Genomic DNA, 26,968 nt, shown 5'->3' with positions numbered 1-26,968 from the left:
GTCTCTCATAAGTCGCCCAACTTTATTAAAGTGCAATACTAAATTGAATACCCCTTTAAGTGAAAACGTAATTCTGAATTATATATTATACCAGGTTTATCCAGAAGCAAATGTCTTGGCAAACTGGAACTTCTATGGTTTCTATTGACTTGTGGAGTCTTGAAAGTGGTAGGCTTGGCATAATTGCATGCACAAAAGTACAATAAAAGATCATCAGTCATCAGTATTCTTTGCCAAACCAAAATATGCATTAGCTCAAATGTCATAAAGCAGTCATAAGTCAAGCAGTTGAGCTTTCATCAGTGAATCATTTGACCTTTATAGACCTTCAGAAACTATGCACACGCTTCAAGGAGTGGTAAGATTATGAACTCTGTTCATTTAAATGGCAAACGGTTTCACATTGTTCTCACAGTGTGATTGACTAACTAAGTAAAAGGTGAAACTGTTGTGAAACTACACAAAGAATGCACAGCGTGACTCAGTCCCATCAAACAGGTGGCGTTCATCAACGCAATGCCAGAGGAAGATTATTTAAAAGGTCATGAGAATATAAATGCTTCAGTGAGTTGCTTTGCAGAATTTGCTGCTAATTAACAAAAAGCAAAAGTATTTATTTATTCTCTTGCCACATAGTCACTTGTTTTTTGAAGTATTTGACAAAAGTTCATTTTACATGAGAAAGCTGCAGTTGTTTTTGTTTTTAAATGACTGTGCATTGCATTGCAAAGCATCATTAAGTGCATGGCTGTAAAACATTTGAGTATCAGTGGGCCTGAACAGTCACTCTCTGTATCTCTGTCTATTATGCACATCCAAGCTAAAAGGTCATAGTGGTCACATAGAGTCAATAGAGACGGTGTTTATGATGAAATGAACACGCTGGTAAATTTTCCCTGCTAGTATAAAGACAAGACTGGATCTACATAACAAATGGGAACTAAACCACAAAGCAGAGTGTACTTACTCTTTAGTTTGCAGCCTAAAGGCAGCTACTTGTCATTGCTGAACTCTAAAATGCAAATCTAGAATTATCGCTGGCAGATATTGTAACGTACAACATGTTCACACTCGCAACTCCTTAAATACTGCAGATTGGTCAGTGGCCCTACGCTTCAAACTATGAAGCTCTAGGTACCTATAGCGTCAGTTTTGGAGTCAGGGACGGCGTATCAAGTTTCCGGGTTTGAAAATATATTCTTGACAACCACTTTGTTGTACCATTTTTTCGTTCACCCACAAAAGGAGTAGGTACGGTTTCAGAAGTGAAGGGGACAAAATGAACAAAAAATACATGTATGCTATATAGCAGTCAGCAGTTATATATTTAATTATATATATTGTTATATATATATATATATATATGTATATGTATATATGTATATATGTCTGTCCCTCTGAGGCAAATTTGAGATTTGTGATTTTGGGCTATACAAAATAAATGTAATTCCATTAAATCCATCTAACAATATCTCATTATAAATACAGACAGTTGTATTTGCATGTTTCACCCCCCCCCCCCCCCCCCCCCCCCCTATCATTAGTAGATATCAGTCATGTCCTCGGTCACCCAGGAGGATAAGAGCTCCTCCTCAGACAGAATGAGCACATTGCTGCTCAAACCACAGAACCACCCCTTTCCCTGAGGGCAACTACAAGTTATATCAGTGATCCTAAACATTCTCATGGACTGCACTCTAACATGCAAATGATATCCCACCTGGCAACATGAGCCTCAGGGATAAAGATGGGGCACACAACGTACATTAGCACATTAAGTTGTGTGCACAGGGACATTCTGTAAACCTATACACATGTGCGAGAACATGTACCTGCGTCAACAGGGAGTTCATATGTACTAGTACATGGAGTGACACTTGGGGAATGTGGGCGTCGCACATCAAAGTAAAAAGTACAACGTAATTACGCTTGAGCATGGTATAATTTGCAGCTCTCCATCTCGCCTGGTTACACAGCTCTGCGGATCAAAGAACAACATCTTCCTCCATGTCATTTCTGAGTCAACGTTTAACTCCTTTTAACAGAAAAAAACTCTTTTTTACTGATTAACATCCTAACAATACTTCGCTGTTTATGTCCCCGCCTAGGTGAACAAAGATGTTGGAATGCAGTCACCACACACACTCTGTAGGCCTACTGTAGACCATGCCGAACATGCAAAACAATAGCAAGAAACAAACACTCCTTTTGTTGTAAACCCTTCCCCTGTCAAGGCATCTTGGTCAGAGAATGTCAAGCAAGTGCAGCCGGAAGCTTCGAATATTTTAGTCTTTGCGGCAAATCCAAAACTGGAAACAGTGCGGCGTCTAGGGTGGAGCCTTTATTAACATTGATTTTGAATTTTTGCCAGTCAGAGTTCTGTGCCAATACCTGAACTCAAGCAAGCAGAACACATGCAGGCGAAAAGTGCTTCCTTCCATAATTACAGATTGAACACTTGTTAGATCTTGTTTAGTCTGTACGTCTACAAATATATGATTTCTCTCTAATAATCTATGCGTGGGAAAAGAGGGCACGTTTTTTTTCCAGTAGCATGTCTTTCTCGTTAGCCTCCCTCCTCTCAACATTTCTGTAGGGGATTAAAGAACGCTTGACTGAGTGTACGGTAGCGTAACTTGTGACTGTTCGGATCTCTACCACCTGTGCGGCTGTCAAACACCAAGCAAGACCTGCAGCTTTGCTGAGCTTAGTTTAGTTTACACACCATCAATCACTGCTGTGTTTAAAAGGTAACTGCACTCATTCCTCATTGTGTTGAATGTAATCATTATGACTCCTTGTTAAACATTGTCTTTAAAGCACATTGAGTATACGCCTGTCATATATGAAATGTGCTACATAAATAAAACTTGATTGATTGATAACATAACGCATTAGCATTGGACATCATACGGGTTTAACATTAAAAGGGGAATTCCACAGATTTGACACTGTTTATTGGGGAGTGCCATCACATTTGTGAAATAAAAAGTAGCAGGAAGTCTTTTGTGGCTCCAAAGGAAGGTGTGCCAAATTAGGTCAATTGCTTCAAGTCATGTCAATGAAAGATTGAAAATGAATAAGCGAAAGTTTGCAAGACTTTGTGAACACGTGTGCCAACTACAACATCAACATGCGTGACTATAGCAGTCCCCCGGATTACTTTCCAGGTGAAAGATCTTGTGGTGTGTCGTCCAGAAAACCACACCGACTTCAAGACCCCAGATTACAAGACAGCAAGTTGTGCAGCGTGAACCAGTACAGCGATCTGAAGACTTTGATAGTCTTTCATCGTGAACTTGGCTTAAAAGGTGGTCGTGAGACAATACCAAATGAAAAAAATGGAATATTTCTGTTGGTCTGATTATTGTTAAATGGTGTAATTACATGAATAATCTCTATAAAAAGGGACTCAGACGGACTCCAGGCCTAAAATCTTGAATTAGGTGAATTATAAGAGAAAGAATTTGCCACAAGTTTGTCAGTCCACTTGTGCTTCAAGTAAGTTGTCAGGCAACAGCCAGTCTGTCACAGATGAAAGGAAGATAAAGGATGAAGCTGCCAGTGCAGAGTTCTGACTACGTACCACAAGAGGCACGACTGGCTTCAGATCTTATCCTAGCAGATTGTCGGATTTGGGTATAGAAACAACAAGAAAAGTAAATTGCTGGACCTAATTCAAAAGCTAGGAAATATCTGTTTCTTTTCTCCACATGTTCTAGGCGGGTGGTTCCTAAGTCACTACATTCCTTGGGTGGATGCCCAGTGTTTCTCCTCGTGACAACGCTGCAGAGGAACCAGACAGGTGGGGCCGGCCAATTAACTCATCTTTCAATGTGCATCAGCAGGCTTGTTCACTGGAGACGGTGTTGTTTTAAGTGTTCAAGTTAGTGGGCAGGTTTATGGAGAAAGAAAAGACGCACACGTCGTATTGAGAAAACCTGCAGAACAACTCCTTCTTTGTGCTTATTCATTCCTACACTATTTGCCTTAAGGTTGTGGGTATATTTCCCCTTCACTCTACCTGCATTATAGCTCCACAGAATCTGTCCTTTCCATTTGTACCACGGAGGAAAACTGTTTTCCTATTTTCCTACTTTAAAAAAAAGCAACAAAAAAAACATGAATAAAAAGCCAGCGATAAAGTTACGGCTTGGGAAACTACCTTTTGTTCTCTATTGTTATTCATGCGTTTCGTTTTTTTGTCCATTCACAAATAAGAGGCTTGTTTTACTACTTATATAATAGATGTCCTTTTCTTCCCTACCCGGTTTCCCAAACAAGTAAAAGACACGTCTTTGCTGCCCTCTTGTGATAGAGAAATAAATTAAAACTGACTTCACTTGATGCACAACTGGTTCCACAGCAGTTGTAGAAAGTAGCTGCATACTATACAGGAGTACACACGTAGTGATGCAAGCAAAGCCACTGGATTCCTTTATATTGCGAGTAAGACCAGGCAGATTCTTTGGGTTGTGTGCTAAATTAAGCTCCTGTCGTGTTTACGCGACATTCTGTAGCTGCGATAGTTAATCTGCGTCTGTCATCATTTGCCCCAAATTCCTGAGAAAACCCTTCCTCAGAAATCTTTCTTCTCGATCATCTGGCAGAAAAACAACGGAAGCCACGGTCGTTACCTGCAACTGTTAACGCTTTTGACACACACCAAACAAACCAGTAGCATCAAGAAAACACGTGACCATGAGCAACAACACACGTCGCTTGTGCCTGTGGATTCTGATGTTTGATCAAAGGTTTCAGCTTCAAGTCCCCAACATTCTGGCATGAGACCGAGCGCGACGGGTGTCAGGAGAAAGGATGATGATCTTAAGTTGTAAACATTTACTGCGCCAATGACACAATGTGGGTATTGTGTGGCTCTGCTCCAGCGATAACGCCAGAAAGAGAAAAGAAAATTGGAAGCGTGACAGAATCTGAGCGCGTGAACCACTTCACAGATGTTGAGATGAACGCTCTTCTGGGGAGATGGAGGCAGGTCATATTGCTGGGAAGGGTGCTGCGGTGCAATAAGTGCCTAAATCTATTCATTATGATTATAAATGATTTTATTATGCTCAATTGGTCATACATTATATACTGTGTATGGAAAAGAAGGCTTTTTTAAGTGGTGCTTTCACCAAAAGGTATCCTTTAAGAATCAACCATTGGACCCATTGCTTGAAAGGGGGGCGGCTGTACAGCGTGGTATTGTTTCTTCATGAAGAGACCAGCAGATGTGGGGGACATGAAATCATATCGGTAACAATAAATTAGTACGTCGTTTTCACTGTTTTCAAATGCAACATGGAGGTATGGAGGGTTTATCCATATTGTGACAAAAGCTGAAACAGTTAATAGTGTAATCGATAAATCGTAAGTCCGTCAAAAACTTTGATTAGAAAAAAAAATCATAAATAAATCAGGGGATTTGCTGTTTTCGGTTTCACATTATTGTAAAATATGTTTTGACTGTTGGTCGCGGAGAACAAGCTACATGAAGACGTCGCCTTCTCCATGGAGGAACTTGTGATGTGCATTTCTCACTACTTTCTGACATTTATAATCTAAACGTTTAATTGATTGAACGAAAAACATATTGATGAATTAAAACTTTGAGTGTCACTGACCCCACTTTGAGAATCTGTGGTAAATTGTGCCAGACAGTGACTGAGTTGTTACACGAGTGATAGCTCAGGGTTGAACAAATAGAATAAACAAACTCATGTGAATCGTGACAGGTGATTTATGGACTGCACATGCTCCTTGGATTAGTCAATTAGTGCACAGAGCTGAGGCTATATGTGACAGTAAGCCCTCTATCACTTGACATATGGTGCAATAAAAAGGGTGTGTTCAAAACTGTACAGGTAGAAAGCTCTGTTGGTAAACAAGACTTATTTATCAGAGACGAAAAAGTTAACATTCCTCATTTAAAGTGCCTCATCTTGGCTGAACGGGTACATTGATTTACACATTTAGAAGAATTTAACGCTCACTCATGTGTCTGAAATCCCCATCAGGCTACACGTTGCACAGAGGCGACAGACCTGCAATTTAAGTAAATGACACCAATCGACATGTAACAGAACTTTCTCCAGTTGCTCTTACCCTTAATGCCCCCTAAACTTGAACTCTACCGACAAGCAAACTATAAATTACACACATAGTTAAGAGCAATCGGATCAATCACATATATCATTTGTGTCTTTTCTCAAGGAAGACAAGACTCTCCACTTACCCCTGATTCGGATCAGGTTGCACTTCTTCTGATGGATGTGTCTCTGATCGCGTTTCTGCAGCCTCCGAATCAGGACGGCGTGTGTCTGCGTTGGCTGCCACCTGTTCTTGCGCCGTTGCGGTTCTGTCTGTGCTCTGAGCAATTGTATCCTCCCACTCACTACTCTGTGGTGCCCTATTGTGTTCAACTTCTGTGGAATCTGATTGCAGCTCAGCGCTGTGTGTCAGAGTGCCCGTGACAGCGCTACCTGTGGCGTTACTGGCACTTTTTGTGCCGTCTTTGCTCACTTCACTTATTTGGGCTGCCTCTGCTGTCAGTGAAACTTGCTCTTCTGACTCACTAAATCTGGGTGTGAACTTGTCTCCCTCTCTTGTGCTGCTGAAAGCAGTGTGTATGTTCTCAGAACTCATAATGTCTTTGTGAGCCAGGTAGATTATCTCCTGGCTTGGGAGTTGCGTCTCTCCATTAGGGTGGTCTTCTGTTTCCAACCCCTCGGTCAAGTTTCCCTCCAACCCCTCCCCCTGCCCATGCGGCTCACTGGAGGGTGGAGCAAAGTCGCATACCATCGCCTGCTGAACCGGTGTGGCAGGTAACTCCTCATCTCTCGCCTGTGGCAACACCATGGTTTCTATTTCTTTTTCCCGACTCTCTGTATCACTGCCAACAAGAAACTCAGACGTTTCAATCTTCTGCACTGGAGTTTCTGACCTCTGACCTCCATATTTTTCCTCCACTTCAAATTGGCTATTAACCTCCTCTTTCTCTTCGTCGTTGGACGTTATGTCTCCCTCATTCTGCAGTTTAACAATCACCACCCGAAATTCTCCCTCTTCTCCCTTTCTTATGCCTCTGTCTGCAATCTCCCCCTGCTGTGGAACCTCCTCACACAGCCCGGCCTCCTTCACCCCGTCTACCGCGTAGCTTTCTACTCTTTCGTCCACCGTGTACATCTCTTCGCTCCCGCTCCCCTCTCCGTTATCCTCTTCGGCACTGTAGTAGATCTCCACCGCACTGCCGTCATCCGATCCAACGCTCAGATATGCTGGAGTTAGAGGCCCATCAGACACATCAGCTTGTCTTGAAGGAGTGAAAACAGTCTCTCTTGTTTCGATTCTCAACACAAGACTCTTCGCTGCACTCATTTCTTCAGCCACGGGAGAGGGACAGACAGGATCGGTGCTCGCCTCGTCCGTGACTAACTCTTTGACTAGGACCGCTCTCCGTTTGGAGCGAGTAACCCGAGTGTCTCCCCCTTGGGATGTTACATAGTCAGAGACGGGAGGGGCAGAGTTTTGAACCATGGGGACTGACCTGGCATTGTCTTGAATGGGGCTAAAACTGTCCGATTTCACCTCCGAAAGGGAGCGGGTCCGCTCTGAGTAAGGAATTTTATCGCCATCACCTGGTTCGGAACCTGAATTGATAGAGGAAGGTACATAACTGATGTAAATATCTGGGTGTCTTAGTGGCTCCGAAGCAGTAGATGTTTGGTCAGAGCTCAATCTGGAGCTCTCGCTAGAATGAATCTCCGTTGTCTCGCTGAAGGTGGCATTTACGTTAGTATCACCACCGACGGCATCATCCACTCTGGGAGCAGCAGAGTCAAACTGAACATTAGTTTCTGTGTGACATTCGTTAAGGATTTTAACAATGACAGGTTCTGATTTGCTGTTATGATATATTATCTCGGTAATGATTTGAGGCGGCGGGTTCGAGACGGATGACATTACCGCCGAGCTGAAACTCTGGGGGAAAAGGGACTCATACAACTCTCCATAAACTACATCTTGCCTGACAGGTGAAGCACTTTTCTCACCGCTAACAGCCGAGGTTTGGGTGACACTCCCGGCGGTTACGGGAGCAGATCTTTCAGTGTGAGAAATTGAGATTCCTTGATGGAGAGGTGCGGAGTCTGAGTCGAGAGCCGGGTCTGAGTCGAGAGCCGAGTCGTCGGCGCGATGAACAGGGGTCGACTGTGTAACTGCGCCGTCAATTTTGGAGTCAGCACTTGCCGGGGAGAGTTTACCGTTTTGACTTGTAGTGTCAACTACGTCAGGGGCGTCAGGTTGATGATGTGTTAATGTGACTCTGGTGGATCCAGTAAGAGAGACTTCTGTGTCTGTGCGAGACTGACTCTGTGAGAGGATGTCATTTTCGAACGGACCGTTGCTTGTGGCGACGGAGTTAACAACTGCTGCTTTGTGATCCGAGGTGTCAAGCACGGTTGGAGGCCGGCTAGCCGGAAGGCTAAGTACAGTCTGGTTGTCAACAGCAGGGCTGGTTTCTGTACGAGTCGTGGAGGCAGATGGATTGGTGTTATCATCCAGTTTCTCCTCTGATGAGTCTGAATCCAGTTGCAGCTCATCGACAGTTGCAATCGGTGCTTTCTGCGACTCCGCATGTACGTCAAACAGATTGGAGCCCTTTGTCAGACGCTCCATCGTCTCTGGTTGGGTGTTTGAGGCAACGATTGACTGCGATTGGTTTGGGAAAGCAAAATTTGATTCTGATGGGTTTGTGACCACAGGGGGAGGAGAAGGGATGTCAAATGCATCAATGGTGTCAAGCTCTGGTTGAGACATGCTGAAAAAATTGTTTACGTTGATCTCATCCAAATCCATCCGACTGTGGTTCGGAGGAGTCTAGAAAAAGATAATTTACAGAATTTGAAATCTTAGATATGGAGGAGTTAGCCTCAGTTTGTACCTCTCTTGTTTTATCATTTCAATGGAACCACAGGGCCAAGCCTCATGTCATTCTGAAAAAAGAAAATCCCTGGTGATCTTTCAAAACAACACTTAGTCTTTAGAATCCTTAAACCTGCAATAACTGTCTGGTTTTGGCCACTTTCGGGCAGCGGAACAAAATTGACATTTCATTGACTCTTAGGTTGATTTGCCAACTTGTTGGCATACAGTTGCTTATTTATACATCCTGCAGTTTTTTGGCCACCTGGAAATTGTAAGTCTAAACCGACTTTCCTTTTGCTCTGTTTTTGGTCTCTATACCACCTCTCCACTATGTTCACCAGCTGATCTCTAACTGTATTTATCTTTCTCTTGTTGCTGAACAGGTTGTGTACGGTGAGTTTTTAAGGCTTTTTCACTGATAACAGCTGCTTATTGTGGCTGCAAACTAAAACAGTAAAGTTGTGGCCTGAGAGCTGAACAATGAGCTGAAACTCCCCATCGAGCTCTGTGAAAGCTAAAGGGAGCTGCAGATTTGGGGCAATAATTCTCTGTAGTTTCATCACTATGGCAATAAATTTAGCTTTTTGTGGAAATATTTAATTTCTTTCTACCATTTCTTTTGTGTTGTTAAAAATAATTTTAATTATGACGTATATGGAATATTATTTGGGTGAAGAAAAAAAAGGCTGAACCCTGCTTGGTTATTACACAAATATAATGATGATACATAAGAGGCACAAACTGGTGCTATTCATGAATCAGAAAAAAACTTGATCCTAGCTATGCAGTTGACTCACCAAATTGAATAAGTTACATTAAAAATCATTTGCCACACATGAATTTGAGAAGCACAACACTCAAGGAAACAGGGGTTACCTCCTCTTGCTCTTCAATGTTGGTGCTATGAAGCCCATAGCTGCTCTTGGACATATTCCCTTGATCATGCTTCCTTCTCTTTTTAAAACCAAAGGAGAAGGTGGCAAACCTCTTTGGCTTACGGAGGTCCAACTCTGAGTAGCTGAATTCTTTGCCCTGAGAGGATGAGGGAGAGATGGAGGGATGGAACGTTAAACGGGGTAAGAGAGAGCAAGAAGTGCAAAATGCAAGACCATAAACATGACATGTTTCTAAAAGCATATATAAATATATATATATATATATTGCTTTAACCCCAAACTGTACATTGTGATTAATAATTGTGAGTTTGACCATTTATTGAATAACATATAAACAGCAAAAACATACCAAACATACCTAACAATTTACAAACTTCCACACACTGCCTCTTTGAGTGGAAAGAAGGACATGCACAATGAAAGATGATTCCTAACATCTTACAAGAGTTGACACCCTAACTTCATTCCAAGGATGTCAGCTGCTCCACCCTGACAAAAAATGACAGACTTGTAGAACATGATTTACTGAACCTGATGTCCTTTTCCAATTAATCCAGTATACTGTTACATAGCCTGTAACCAACAGTAGATAGACTTACGGCAAATTACATCTGCAGCAAGTGAAATCACCAAATAATTGTGACAAATCATGGATTTTTAAGTACAAGTCACAACTGTCACAGAGTGCCATTGCTGCTACAACAAATGTTTTGTCTAAATTATTGAGATAAGTGTGAATCTACACAAAGGTTTTAAAAGATGCCAAAATATCTTGGGTGAGCACTTTGTTATGACCCACGTTTTCCTTATCAGATATTCTAAAAAGACGCTTAAGCGTGCCGCTTCAGCCCAAACACTGATTGCAAAGATAGAGGCGATGCTGTTCTGGTGATTGTGCGCGCATGTTTTGTTGAGGGAGAATGGAACTCAAGGTCATCGGTCACTGCCATCTGCAAGATGTCTAACTGGGTGTGCCTGTCAAAATGCTTCCTTCTCTGTTGTTTCGAAAGCACTAGAAGCAAAGTCAACAATCACAGTGGACTTTCAGCTGAAGGAGTGAATGAAACATTAAACAATGTAAGCAATCAATCAAATGCAGATCAAGTTTAAATAAAACATTCACTGGCTTTTTTTCATGATTAAATGCAAAAAAAAATCCTTAATTAATCAATAAGAAAGGTCCTTTCCTTAAAAACAAATCACAAACTGTTACGCAACTTTATTAGCATTTCCCATTTTCTCGCAATTGTCAGTCACAGTGCAGTCAGGTGGCCACATGAGCACGTACTAATTAAGATGACGAGTGGAAACTTCATTATTACTGGTGACATAAATACACAATGTAAATAATACATTGCAGCGACACACTCACACAAGGCACCTGTAGCAGTCCTTATTGGTGTTAAACCTGACCATCGCTGGATTATGCGGCTAAACAAAAGACGAATGAGATGCTCTTTTCTACTGATGGTGGATTTGAGTTCATCCCCAAGGTGTTCAATGCATTAATGAGGGATTGTAGCAGCGAGGTCAGGGATGCATTTCACCTGGATGATCCTTAATCCAATATTTAATGTGAGTGACTCTACATGACCCAAACCCCTTGAAATGACCCATGTCCACCAAAGGTTTCCACCCACAAGTGTAGATAAGGTATCTCATGTTGTGGTCCACTGGTAATGATCAAAGAAACGCAGCTGCTGTGCGTCATGACGCCCTTTTTTAAACTCTGCATCATTTTTCACACGCAAAGCGATCTGATCACTGTTCATTTCCAGTTTAAGAGCTTTCAGTTTAAGACCTCCTGAATTTCACGCCCCTATTGTTGCTTTGCATTTAGAATCTGCCAAACCAATGGATTACAATTTAAGAAGTAAAACATAAGAGTGGGATTACTTTGTTCCTCAACGCAATCTGTCCTGCAGGTCTCAGCTACAATGCAGTCAGATCAGAATTGATCTTCGCGGCAACAACGACGCTGCTGTTTAGTAAAGCAATGGCGCTCTCTTCTGGAGGGAATGAAAACCATTTGTTGCATTTCTCCTGTTTAACTCTGTGTCACATCTAGGGCAGGCATACATGGGAAACAAGACCAGAGTAATGTAGATACAGTTAAACAATAACTTTGTGGACATAAAGTATGTAACAATCACAAGTGAGTGGAGTCCTATATGATGTCTTTTTGTGGGTGTAACCCAATTGAGAATATAAGTGTTGTTAAATAACAATATAATAACAACAACCACAACAACAATAATATTAATTAGAATAATAATAAATAGTAAGATTGTGCTTATTTGCACAGTACATATTATTGGGCCTTTTTCAGACTGTCAGTCCAAATCCAATTTTTGGCGTATAGATCAACACCTGAAATGCAATCTTTGGATTGTAATGCAATTTCAATTGGATTTCTCCAGATGCGTCTCAGTCAGGACGCTTTAGCGACACACGTCGAATCTCGAACTTCTCTTTTGCATCCCGATGAACTACCTGTTACCACCACAGTGAGGCCTGCAGACTGCAGCACTAAACATCGCAATGTCTGCCGCTGTACCAGACCAACTCAGCAACGGAAGAGTTACGCACTCACACAAGGTTTCGATCTATCTGCCAAACCTAAGCAAGTAGTTTTGGGAGCCTAAGGCTAACCAGAATGTAACCGTTTTCAGGGTGTATCATGTAGTAGTCTTGTAGGCTGAAATGATCCTCCCTTTCTCATGCTTCCTACTGACCCCTACATCGTTACCACAACACATGCCGATGGGTTTGGTGATCCGATCTGATCACCTGCAAATAACTGTGCGTGCCATCTGTCTTGAAGATCTGAGATGAAAGAGAAAAAGATTTGCCAGCAGGCTGAACGTAGCTTTAGAGTCGCCTGTACGTGTGTGCTTGTGAGTGTGAGGGGGTTATAGTTTAGTTAGCAAGACCCGGAGGGAGAATCTACATAGCGTGGAATGCAGTTACCGTTGAAGAGGGGGGTTCATGAAGTCGTCTGACAGGGGTACGCAACTTTCTCAAACGGCCCCAAGGATATTCTTGTTTCGACAAGTACGAAGAGAAAGAGAACCTACAGGCCCGTTCTGCTAGCTCGGAGCAAAACACAGATATGAATACACCCAAAGCTAAAATGTTTTTGCATCATTCACATACAGAGGTAAAAGTTTGTCTTGTCAGAACTCAGTCATTCAATATTTTTGTCTCTAAACCTTTGTGGATTGGTCAAATCAGGGGAACAGTTTGTGCTGAAGACAATTTTATAATTACGACGTGAACTGATGAGGAAATTGGTAATACATTAAATGCAAAACATTTCAGGGCAGGGCAAAGCATTACGTTTTAAAACTGGTTACCAGACTGGCAATTGACATCAGCTTTTGATTGACAACCTAGACTGAGCAGTTGACATATATGTATTGCTTATGATTGTGTTCATAATGGCCGTGTGTAATTACAGGCCATATTTCATAAAGGAATGCTGATCCTCAGGATGATTAAACCTATTTTAAGTTTGCACAAATGTATGTCTCTCTCTCTCTGTGTGTGTCTCACACACAAAAATAATGGCTCAGCTTTACCATCACTTCTACAGAAAATAATGATAGTCTAACATTAGCCTGCTACATTTAGACAAACTGCATTTTGCAAGTTTATCTATAAGTAAACACACAATATGCAGAACAATTACCTGCTTTAAAAAAAATCAAGCAAATTAATATTGTTTTGCCAAGAGGTTGTTTTGCTGGGTTTGACCTTGCTGACCTTATTTATTTAAAGTTTCACAATCCTGTTTTACCGTAGGTTTCTAAGAAAGTTCTACATACTATGGAGCTTCTGCCCAGAATGTTCAATGGAAGAACGATTGCTTTACAGTTAATTCATGTTCATATATATATATATATATACGTACATATATATATATATATATATATATATATATATATATATATATATATTCCTTTTCCCACCTACAGCTGCATCCCCCTTCATCAGAGGAAGGACTATCCCTCTTGAAACTGCCTCTCCTGAGGTTTCTAACATTTCTTTTTTTAAAGTAAGGTTTATTTATCTGGTTTGTATCTTGGGAAGGTTCTGAAACCAATGCTGATCTGGTCCTATAAAGCTTATTATTATTATTATTATTATTATATATTAATACAAGCGGTATCCGTCTGTTTCAAATACCCAGAATAATGTCAATGAAAATAGGACACTTTATTTCATGTCAAACCTTTCTTGCAAACTCAGACAGAAACGCTGTTATACAGCTTCTATGCCCATAAGAATAACTACTTAAAAAAGGATATTTCACTGTACGTCACATAACAGAAAGACGTGTAACTGTAAGACTTTGTCAAAGTTTAACAGACTGTAAAAACCGTAAAGGCAATCAAGTTCACCATACTATACTCATATGGTTCCACTAAACCAGATTATGCTATTATAAATGCACAACAAACAGCTTGGCTGACCTTTGACCTGGATGTGGTGGCGTAGATAGAACTCTTCTTGTCCGCTGTGATAGTGTCAACCCAGGCCTCGCCATCCTTGGCAGTGTCGCTGGGCTCAGCAGCACTGAGGGGTACACAGTTAAAAATGTGAAATTAGTAAAGTTTTTACCAACCAAAGCACTTTGAAGTTAATTACAGCTGAATGTGTCCCACAGCAGAAAAAAATATGTAAATAGCGTGAGCTATGACAAGCTGTATGGTCAAACATCTGACACTTTAACAATCTTTTTCAAATTATATGAATAGAGAAGACCTTTAATGACGAATCCACGGACGGACGCTCATGTTTCTAAGCACATCGTAAAACATTATGCCCTTAAATGTGACATATATCCTGCTTCCATTCCTGTTTTCTTTTCTTTTGTGTTTGTGGTTCTTCTGTAAGGATCGCGTTAAAAGTTTGAGAAGGCTTAGCGAACCCATACTTCAGTAGCCCCGACATTTCAGTTGCTGCCAAGCGACGAGTGCTGTGTTTTTAATCAAATGTTGAACTGAAGGCACAAATGACTCGCAGTGTTTGTAGAACGGTAACATTGTTTTGCCTTAGGCAGTATGGTAATTTCAATTTATTTGTTTAGAGAGGTGATGTCATTGAGACACACAGTTTCATTCCCAGGAGGGATCTGATCAAACTTGGCGGCCACAGGAGGCCACCTACATATTTAGTGGCCACAGAGTACATTTTTGGGGCCATGGCTAATGTTGAACCCTGGAATTAATGAGTTAATATGCCATATACACTACAGTATACTGAAACAATGAGGGAGTGGGGGAAATCTATACATACAGGGCATCCGGTTTGTGCATCAGTATAAGCAGTGGCTTTAAAAAGAAGGAAAATATGTTGCTGAGCAAAATAAAGTAGTGAATCATTGCTTAGGGAATGTTGAATGGAACCGGCTGAGCAGAGAGTGAGTTTGCATTCCTTGGAACAGCGTTCCATGTTAAATATGACTTTTATACAGAGCACAGGCTGATTATGCAATGAGGATGAAGGTAATTCTTTTATTAAGTTAGTTTTTTATTAAGAGAATTAAATTCTCTTTGTGTGAAGCAACTTGCTTTTGGCTTTGTTCAGTCATTAGAATTGTTTCCTGACTCATATCCTGGGACGTCGGCCTCAGTGTGAGGCCACAGGGGCCTCAAAGTCAACAGAGAGGCGCCATCAATAATCACGAGCTGTCATCACATCAAGCAATTCAAACAAAGGTTGCTGTAAACACAAAGGTGCTTTTCCTTTGCACAAGTGGATGAGCAAACATTAGTAGCAGAGCCACCATTTATAGAACACTGTGACTTCAAAACCCATGCATGTTCACGAGTCGGCACGCAGCAAACACGAACACCATTTGCTGTGGTGCAAGTAGGAGCGGGACATTTTCCTGTAACCAAATAGGTGACAACTGATCACACCCTTCCATCTATGTATAAAGGCCTAATGCAGCATCAACAGATGGGATTTGACACTGATAAATGATATGACACACAAATACTTGCAGATAGACAAACACACACTTTTTGAGTTTAAACAGCTTCCAAAAGTTGTGCATTTGTCTTTTTTGCCAACAGCAGCCCTCCCAATCAGGCAAGTGATTTACAGCTGCGGTCTGTGAGAGAAATAAGCTGCTTTGGGGACATAAAAGATGTTGAGAGATAAGAGGATGAGTCATATCGTTTTCCCAAGGTGGTGTGTGTTTACATATCAACACAAAGAGACAAGCCTCTCACTCTGAGAACTTGCAACGCAGACACTTGCCATACTGAAAAAATGATCTTGATTTGGATGAAGTTCAACAGGATGTAACTGCCTTCTTTACTTTCTCTCTGGCTGTGTAATAAAATGTAGCAATGTTTGTTTGCATGAGAACGAGAGAGAGAGAGAGAGAGAAAGTGAGGCCTCCAGCAGTGAAACGTACACATTTGCATCTGTATCTGCAAACTGGCAGACACTTGCACGCAGCAAACAATCAGCATACAGCCAAACCACGTTTTCTGTATGCCGATTGACTTAAATAGGAAGGATCTCGTTCATCTAACAGGAACTGTTCAACAATTCCGGGAATAAGCGTGATTGCATCAAGTCTGCATGGTCAATATGTAGCTGGAGTCAGCAGCTTGTTAGCTGAGCATAAAGAATGGAAACAGGGGTAAGCCGCTAGCCTGGCTCTGTACTAATATAACAAATGCCTCCCAGCACCTCTAAAACTTGTTTCTGGTTGGTGGCAAATTCGTTATCTTCGGCCCCATGCCAGCTGCTTCCCCCTTTCCGGTCTTTATGCTACCCGACTGCTAGCTCCAGCTTCATATTTGCCTTACAGGCAGGGCTGGTATCCATCTTCTCATTTACCTCTCCACAAACTATACAAATAACTATTTCCTCTTAAAATTCGGTTGGATGACTTAACTGAGATATAAAAGTAAAAAATACGTTTAGGAAGCCAAGTCGATACCTCAGCAGTCTTGGTTAACCTTTGTATGCATGGCTAGGCATGTTGCCACATTCAAGCTTGTCAGACATGCGTAACCCGGACCGTAGGAAGATGACAGACAAATGTAGGTCATCCTCCTATGTACTATAGCTACAGTCTGTTTAGTAAAAGGATGCCATGACTCCTTAGCCAAACAATGGCGTTTTAATCGGGCCCTAAATGCAACTAAATTTAAAAGGTTTTCAGCATCACAATCGCCGTCATCTGTCGAGGGCCTCACTGCAGTATTCCCACATGTGCTACTATCATCACACAAGTTGCCTGAAAGGGATGTAGTTAAGTTGATGTTGAACTATTTTTCATTGTTCAGAGCACACAGCTGTCACAACTAACTGATGCTGGGACTCATTATCACAGTTATTTGCTCATTCTGCTTTAAATAGATAGAGCACACGGCAGATTGATGCTGCCTCTTGCTCTGCAGTGAATCGTGCAAGATAATCAGATGAATCCAATATTGTCACCCACAGTAGAGGACGGTCTGTGCGCCCCCAGAGCAGACGGGACTACCCGCACAGGAGCAAAGCAATGTACTGCTACGTATGTCATACATCTCCTCTTCAAAGAAACCAAACTATCGCTTGAATGATGTAAGTCAGGCATTTTGCTTCGTCTGCCATGTCATTTGCCCCCATTTAACAAAAAGCAATGGACGGAATGGAACAGATAAAACATTAACCCAAAACCCAATTTACTATTTGAAGCCCACAGTTGATTTTACTGACAAAGCTATCTAGAACTTCACTGAATCCAGCTCTATGAATGATATTGCAACACATTGGTCTGATACTTGGATTCAATTATAGTTCACTCTGCTTCAATAAACTGAGAGGTGTGCAGCACACTCACTATGTAACCACAGTTTCTACACAAAGACAACAGGTCCAACGATACGGTGACTCATTTTGACCACAATTGTTCTAAATAATTTCAGATATGTAACCATAGCTGAGTTGAGACATCTACGCTTCAACTGTGACTAATATGTTACAAATGTATCCCTGGCACAATGATGATGGTGCACGTAATCCCATGACAATACAGCAGGCATGTGGAGCGGCAGGTTTCTCTACACAGTACCTCTTTTGCTCCACAACTTCACTCGAAAGCCAGACAAACCTAGCCAGAACTCAGGGTGTGTTTGGCTTGTTTGAAAAGGCAACTTGAGTATTTCCTCCGTCATCTTATACAGCAGGGGTACAGTTTCAAACGAGTCCATTACGACTTTGACATCACCTTGAACTGTATGAAATGCTATGGAGTCAAAACAAACAAACAAAAATAACGACAAGATATGTTCCTTAGACCCTGAAATCCTCAAGTCATAAGACCCTGGACATGGATTAAAAATAAATCCTTAACTAACAACAAAAACAGATTTAGTCTATGTCTGGATTGAAGTCTGATCTAGGACATTCATTCTGACGTCAACAATTAAGGAACGCACTCAAATCAATTTCACAGAAAATATAAGATAATAGCTCATTGACGCTTTCAAGAAGTGATTATGATCAACAATCAGAGGATGAGAGGCTGATGTCCTGAAAAATGAATATTAACATTAAGCTTGTTTTTATTTAGTTTGAACTGAATGTGTGCACTGTTAAACGTTAGCTTTGCGTAACCCCTGTGTGCAGCTGCTGTATGCAAAGGCGCTCCTCGCAGTGTCAGCCCATCATTTCTTTAGGTCCCTGTGCAAACACAAACTGTCACCGAGTCTGGTCTACAACCACACGGACAACATGATTACATCATCCCGGCATTTGACTTAGTGGCTCAACCACCTGTGTGTATCTTCACACCCCTTTGCTTATATACTGTGTGTATTGTGTTCCCACAGAGCACTGCGTCTCCTTTATAAACAGTCCAGGCCTCTATGGTGAAGTTGACAGTCAAAAGTGACATTTAAAAAAGGGTTCTATGTGCATGTGTGACACTGCAGTCTACAAGACAGAGCAAGTAACAGGGACTTCAGAGTTGTTTAGCCTTTTGTACTTGTTACTCTGTTATGCATCGCTCTGTTTTTGTGTCTCTTTCTGCCATTTTCTTTATCTATCTTTTCTGTAAGATTAGCTGCAACAAATTATTTTCACTATCAATGAATCTGCTGCCTATCTTAATCTTAATCAGATATGTGGTCTTTAAAATGACAGAAAATTGTGAGAAATGTTCAATACAGTTGCTCAATGCCACCGTTGGCTTATTTAAGTTGCTTGTTCCACCCAAAGAGCGGTCCAAAAGGCAAATATATTCAGTATTTAATATCACAGAAGACTTTTAAACCAGAAAATATAAACATGAAGACGCTAGACCCAGAGAACTTCAGGTATTTTCACTTCAGCTCTTAATAACGTGATCAGAGTAGCAGTTCTTGCTGGTACCCTCAAAATTATGAAATAAGGAGAGCGGGGTCAATTGGGACAGGCGGACAGTTGGGACAGCGCCCTCTTCACTTTCAACCTCAGAGTGGAGACCTTCTGACTATTCTTCACATGTTTTTGATCGTTTTGAAATCTATAGCATGTAAGTAAAATGTTGGGGTCTTTTGTTGTTTTTATTCTGCCATCTTCGCTCTTTGGCTATGCCACAGACAACAAAAAAACATATTTTCTGTCCCACCGGTTGATGCCAAACAAAAGACAAGACAAATACTCTGAGTAAAACCTTCTTACACTGTCACTGAGAGAATGTTTACTTAAGCGACAGATGGAGACTCAGACGATGCACTCCTTGTGCAACTAACGAAATTGGGCTTTTGGGTTGGGCACAAAAGTGTTCCAACTGACCCCGCTCTCCTTACAAATATATACTCAATCATGTATTTTGTCTTCGGCTAAACAAATGCTTTAAAGTGCTGTAGCTGCTACATGTTTGACTTTTCCAAAGAAGTTTCACAAACCAATTTGCTTGCATGTCCCTTAAGGATTCTACAAGCTTTCAGAGAAATGAAGGAGGTTTAATTTCCCCATACTCCATTTGCTCTTTTGCACAATTGCATAATGACTGAAAGAATGGACTGGCATATTATGGATTTCACAGCCCCCTTTTTAACAGTCCTGTCTGGACAGAGATGCCCTTGTGGGCTATCTAAATCTCCATCAACTCAATCATCTTCAAAGTCATGTTAATTCTAAGGAAATGGATTTGGCATGGTGCAGGAAATAACCCTTTTCAGCTGTCATTAACCTCATTAAATACTTTATTGCCTGATACATTTCCGCACTGACTGCTGGACAGCCAACTGTATGAATGACATCTGACTTAACCTACAAGGGCATGTCCCATTCAACGAAAGTATGTGAACGGCTCAACTGAGAAAAGCATCAATCCAAAAGTCCATAACTTCACCCCAGACGCACACATTGTGTGTATTAACAATAAAGACTGCAACCTCAGTACGGGTCCATTTAAACATAATGGCTCTTATGCCACTGTTGCATTATGCAAGCGTACCTGAGCGAATGCGGGATCTCATTCGCCGCCTTCTTTTTCTTGAACTTCAAGAATTTAAACTTCGTCTTCTCTCCCTTATTCGCGTCCTTCTCCACCGACTCGTCCAGGCTGACTTCGCTCCTGGAGAACAAACTTTTCAGAGACTTTATGGTCGAGCTCTTCGCCATCTCCACACTGTGCGTGATGACAACGAGGGGCAGAGCAGGACTGATGCGCGAGACAAAAACCGCTTTCCCAAGGATGATCGGTTCATTCAAAGTTGATGGAAATAATCATGGAGTGGGAGAAAACTGCACGGGTGGCACTTGTTGACAGATAACAGCTGCTCCTACTGCCTCATTTTCTGTGCAATGTGCAGAGCTCAGGTGTTGCGACACGCCCATTAAAAGCAACTCCCAGATCCCAGACAGCCTACAATAACAGCGTTCAGATCACCCTTTGTCCACTACCGTGTTACGCACAAATAATAAGTCGGAATTTAAATGACTCCTCTAATGAGTCAGGATGTTAGATGACGGGTTTCTCCAAGTTGCAAGCCCAAGTTGCATGAAATGTTTTATTTTGTATTGGCAGTCTGTCTTTCTGATAAGATGTTCCTAGTTTTCCTATCTTTCAGTATTTCATAGGTCAGGTATGGAATATCTGTCTCTCCATTTTGATAAAGGTCGACGGACTAAACACCAAGGAAGGAAATAAGACCCTGGCTATCAGTTTATGTTGACAAAAATCAGATGATGTCATGTTTTATAAATATATATGAATATGTTATCAATTATATATATAACACTTTATAATAACTACACACTATGAAGCATTAGTTAAGTATGAGTAAACACTTAATTAATCATTTATAAAGCATTGTTCCTACATTAACACTCATTATTATAGAATTTACAACAGTTATAAATGTTTTTTTTGGCATCTTGCAATAAATATTGATATGTTCTTGATCACTTTGTGTTTTGTCTATTTGCCTTTTCTGCTGAGAAGATAACTGAGACTTGTGTGGGTTTTGAGGCACTGATGGCCTTTCAATGTCATTAATAAATGCTTTGTAATGCATAGATAGTCCTCACTTTAGATGAGGTCACACAAAATACTTTACTAATGATTAGTAACTACCTGAATTAATCATGAATTGCAGTGTTAATATGCGTTTATAAAGCATATATTAACATAGTCATTTTCAGATTTGGTATCTTATACTGTCTCCTAATTATGTGTACCTCCACACACAGTGTGCAATCACAGCGGATGAACAGTGACATCTTGCGGTCGCTGTGCAATTCGCAACCTGATCACAGATGTGCACACGTTCATGTGCGTGTCCGCCTCACGATGGCGCTGCCAGCGTGCTGAATCCAACCAAAGACGGCAACCTGCTGCGTCACAAGTAAAAGTAAGTTCCAGTGTGTGCTACTTGTTTGATAAGGACATGAACATACTGACGCAATGAGTTGTTTGCCCTCTTAGTGACATATGAAAATGTCTGCCAATTACTGTCAATATTTTCTGTACCTTTTTATCATTAAAAACACTAAATTCCCAGATCAATATATGCACATGCAAAAAGTGATGAATTGCAATCTATGTGATACTGTAAAATGTTATAATTTTGATAATGTAACACTGGCCTTATATTGCTTTATTGTAACAGTAGCCGCCCACGTTGGTTGCACTGCTGTTCACAAGGAGATAAGAGACTGAAAACAAATCCTACATTATCTCTTACAGTAAGGGTCATTAAAGTGATATCATGGTATCCCTCATTGTGCTGGAATTCCCCTGCAGCAACCTCCAGTGACACTGAATTAGCTCATGGTCAACAAAATCTAATAATGATACATTTAAAAAGACAGATCTCTGCACATGTACACATCCACGGCTGGATTCATGCGTTAGGGCATTGTGTACAGTATTCTTATGCTGGCATTTTGCATGTTCCCTTGGTTTGCTGCTTGGTAATGTGATTATACGCAAGTACATTCAGGAATGTGTGCCAGAGAATGATTGAATATAGCTACTTTATGTGTCTTAAACTGACCAAATGTGGTGCTATAAACCAGCATTTATTATCTCGACGCGGTAAACCTTTAGACCCATTTAGCTGATTGCTGCGGCGTCACCACCTCGTGCTGTTACTCAGAGCCCTACACCCATGTATATGGCCTTTACTGCTGACTAAAAAAAGAAATACAATCGAAAGTCAAACATTGAGGTCAAACTGAAGCTAATGATGAAGGGATGAACCCTGATGATATATACGGATTAAAGGTGTGCACCTTGTCTTTTAAACATCAATCACTGACTATTAGTAACTCAAACCACAAGTGAACTTTGGTATCAGAACAAAGTATGTTGTCACGCACAATGCACCCTCATAAAACACACACACACACACACACACACACCTCTGCCATTTAACATTATCTTCGGCATCTTTCTGTTGAAGTAAAACAGAAAGTTTCCTGTAGTGACACTCAAGAGTTACAGCTACTAGATGTTAGGTATTTCTTGATTATCTTCCAAGTAACTAAGTGGACTTGGCAACTGACAAAACGACTGCTGCTGCACCGGTTTATTCACTTCATTTACTGTATTGCAAGAGGACCATGTATTAAATGGAAGTTTTGTATAAATGTTTTTATCTTTTACATAGAATTATTTTACTAAACCACTATCATTTGATCATGTAGTTTGTATGGATGTACACAATTGAAAACATTTGAAATTTAAGTAATTACTTTTAAAATCCCCTCCTCATTTTTTTAGATATATTGTAAAAACTCTTTTAAAAAAAAAAAGGTTATATTCTCAGAATATAGCGCAGTAACCAAAGTTGGCTAAGATTTACATTTAATACACATACTTATGACATAACTGCACACTACAGGACATTCAGCACTTTACCCCATGTAGAAAACACTTAGACCAAATACATATGGATGGATGGGTGTTGCCACATTAAAAACCAGTGTGAAATGTATGTGAAGTGTTTGCTAGTAGTTGTTAAAAAGATGTAGGCGTGAGGTCAAATGTGATGCAGAACTACATGAGCAGAGGGTTACTGATACTGTCAGTGGCCGATAGACATGACACATATGTTCTCTATACAATGTGTCCCTATTTGGAAACTTATCAAAGACAGCAGTACTGAGTTGCATCATCATAATGCAGTGTATGGATCAGATTTATGTCCAAAAGAAGGTGTGGTATGCTGCATATGTGATGCATCTTCTGACTATTGTTGCAAGTAGGCTGAAACACAATAACAGCACAGCACCTCAAGTTAAGGCTGTAACGGTATACATTCATGGTTATCATATCGTGTACATTTGCTTATTTACGGTATTGAAAAAAACCTGACATAAGTGACTGTGTGTGTGAGTTAAAGGTAGAAACAGGTGCTGTCACGCACCTCCAGTTTATGTTGACTGTTAATAATCATAGGACATTATTTTAAAAGCTCACAGCTGATTTTATTTTTTCATTTAGGTAATTCAATAGATGTAGTGTAACAGTATACTACAAACAATATTTATTTGTTTCTAGTGAGTTTTAATGAAGTGTGTTTTACAATGTTCCGCATCGATTCCAATACTGATATCGGATATTGTGCAAAGACTGACTCAAATAGCTGCTTCAGGTATCTGTAAAAATGGGGCCGAGCTATTTGATTACATTCTGTTTATACACTGTACACATTGTTTAGCGGAATGTTAATTCCTGTTCAAGTTTTGGCTAAAATGAATTGAAATTTCTATACATTTTGAAGATATTTCACCGAGTTGCTGGTGTATGATTTTAAATAATAAATTACAATTCATTCAATGTATATCTATGTATCTATTTGTTATATTTAGTTTTACAAAGTTAAGAGAGCAATGTTTAATCCAATCCTGATGTCGCCTCACACATAAAAGAATGAACCCAGTCACTTCCACACAGTGAGGCATACAGCTTAATAATTAAACACGGTGTATCGGTGCTCGTTATCGGCCGATGGCCAAAGGCATCGGGACAGAAAACGTCTGATCGGTGCATCTGTAGCTCCACCGCTCGAACGCATCCTCAAGTCGAAACTACGTGGAAAAGCAACCTCTACTACTCTGTCACATCTGTGATGGTAAATATATTTTTACGATAGCCACATCAATTAGTTAATACACAAACATTTAAAATCATGATGCAATCCCGAAATTGAAGTGCTGCACGCTTTAAGTTATAAAACACAATCTAGTTACTTGCTATTTTCTATCAGGTTCATAATTCTGATTATTATTATTTCTATTTTCATTCATTTAAGGGTCATCATAACTGATAATAATAATAATTCTTTTCTTTCTTTGTCTTTTGCCTTTGTGTCTCTCCTCCTCTCTCTGTCCCTGTCATAGAATGATTCACTTTAGTATTGTCATTATTTCTGAGGAAAGGATCGGATGTGATGTCTGGCAGATGTCAATGCTTCTAAATACCCTGTTAACATAATGGTAATGACGCATTGATCTGTCTGGAATTGGTGGGTTGCAGTAGCATTAATTCAGTCGGATGAACTCCTCCTGCACTCCTCTTTATCAGTTGCACAGTTCAAGCAGGTTGGACATTGGGCCACGCACCAGAGTCAGGGATGTCGCTGTAGCATCCATTATATGTTAACAAAAAATAAAGGGGGGGGGGGGGGGGGGGGGGGGGTTTAGTCTTCATGGTGCACAATACGCTCAATGGAGTGGCAACGGCTTTTTTGAAAGTAAATGTCAAAGCACGGCACGTTGTCTTGTGGCTGGACTGGACTGGACACATGCAAATGAGGAAAGCAGTCCAGCTCTCTGCACTGTGAGTGAGACTTAAAGCTCTCGGTGCGAGTGCGTTTTCCCCCAAAGTTGCATCAGTCTTTGGAATAGTCAAAGCAAAAGAAATGACGCCAGTTGGACATGTCATCGTGCTGTACAGCTGATGATGCTTCCTGTAAGGGATCTACTCAGGACTCTCAGAGTACATTTTCCCAGAGAAACTGGAAACTTCATTGGAGTCATGAAGTGTAAAGAGGAGAAGCTCCTTATATGCAAATTAGATGCCTGACACGATCTGAGACCAGATAGTGACTTCCCTGGAAATTGTCATTGTAATGTGTAATCAGAAGCCAACTTCCTTCTGAAGAACACACCAGACAGACAGCACGGTGCATGCATACATCACTAGACATCCCAGTGACTGTGAAGTGTGAATTTGTGAAGCGATAACTCAGAACATGTTTTTACATTTACTTGATTAACTGTCACAATACTGAGACACGTGTGTGTATGTTTTTTTGTTTTTTTTGGTGTGGTGTGTTTGGTGTGTTTCTTTAAGTTTTGCCTGTCAACCTACCTATGTAACAAGTTAAAGGATGTCCTGTTGTGATTCTCAGGGCCTGCGTGAACTACTGCAGAAGGGAACTATGGGCTGTCTGTTTTCGAAGAATAAGAGGAAGAAATTAAGAACAGGATGTCTGCTTCGCATTAGCCCTGTCCTCTCAACCGGGCAGACAACAGTTCTTCCAACGGCCATGTTGTTTAATTACTGACGGTGTTTCTAATTTATTTGGTTTTGTCTAATTATGATCTTTTCTATTAGCCTCTCAGCTCTGTACAACAGACACCGAACGGCATTCTTTTCCATGTTTCTGCCGTGTTTCTCTTTGTTGTTTAGTGCACCAATTTCCCTCCAAGGACAATAAAGATGTATTGAATTGATTTGAATTAGGGCGGAGTGGATTATTACGTGCAAGTGCTTCTACGAGGCTGTCTGCAGTTTGAGTCTTTCTTCTGTTCTCTCCAGCGCTTTATCAGAACAGCACACAGGTATTTGACATTGTCTCTCACGCTCACCACAGCTTCTGCTTCTATTGCTTGATTGCGCAATAGAGTGAACCTGTAGCTGGCAGTGCAACTGGCTGCCTGCCAAACGTTGAGGATTTCCTGTCACCACTGCAGTTTGACTGTGCATTTTAAAGGTCTGAGGTGCCTTTATTCTGGTCAGAGGCGCGTAGGTGTTTGCTGTGGGGTTCTCCCCCACACAGCTCACAAAAGGAAACACTGCAGAATGAGAAGTTGTCGGCAAAAAGAAAGTGGTTAAGACAAGGAGAGAGAGAGGGAGACTGCGAGAGAATTACTGTAAAGAGCAAACCTTGCTGACAGTAACTTTGCTACAGATGTTGTAGATTGAAAGTATGTCTCACTGTCATGGGACGACAATGATTAAGTTAGAATCATATTTTTGGGGTTTCATGTTCGTTTAGGTGTGCCTGCTGTGCCCGTAAATCCGTCACACTGTTGTTGAGAAAAGCAGAGGATAAGATTCAGGTTTAAAATCTACAAATGTCGGGTCTGAGAAGAAGGTGCTCTCGAGGCAATAATCCGTTACTTTGAGCGAATACGATTTCTGACCTCAGAGCAGTTCTTCCGATGAATGTCTTTTAATCAAACTCAAATCTGAAGCTGAAGAGTTAAAGAATCAAAACAGGTGATACAACCCAGCACCTGCTGTACTTAATGACGGCATTGGTTATACTTTTAAACACTGCAAAGTTACTTGACAGTAAGTAACCATGATGAAACAGGAGTACCTATTGTCGCACTCATTGATTTTGTGAAATAAAAAATGATGTGACGTAAGCAGTGTTTTTTCTGAGTTTCATTGGTGACCGGCT

At 40.9% G+C, this 26,968-nt stretch overlaps 1 protein-coding gene across 1 annotated transcript in view; it reads right to left on the bottom strand.

Annotated features, from left to right (window-relative positions):
• Positions 1-20,553, bottom strand: part of crybg2 (crystallin beta-gamma domain containing 2) — a 40,442-nt gene extending 19,889 nt beyond the window's left edge. The window contains exons 1-4 of the mRNA XM_079176718.1: positions 20,281-20,553; positions 14,300-14,402; positions 9,805-9,960; positions 6,239-8,880 (exon numbers count right to left, since the gene is read on the bottom strand). Of these exons, the coding sequence (XP_079032844.1) occupies positions 6,239-8,880; positions 9,805-9,960; positions 14,300-14,402; positions 20,281-20,447 (3,068 nt within the window). The 5' untranslated portion in view covers positions 20,448-20,553. The remainder of the gene's footprint in view (positions 1-6,238; positions 8,881-9,804; positions 9,961-14,299; positions 14,403-20,280) is intronic.
• Positions 20,554-26,968: the final 6,415 nt, after the last annotated feature.

This window comes from Pholis gunnellus (genome assembly GCF_910591455.1).
Source record: "Pholis gunnellus genome assembly, chromosome: 16".
NCBI classification, from domain to species: domain Eukaryota; kingdom Metazoa; phylum Chordata; class Actinopteri; order Perciformes; family Pholidae; genus Pholis; species Pholis gunnellus.
The sequence above is the reverse complement of the archived record's forward strand: the minus strand, read 5'-3'. Positions and strand labels throughout refer to the sequence as shown.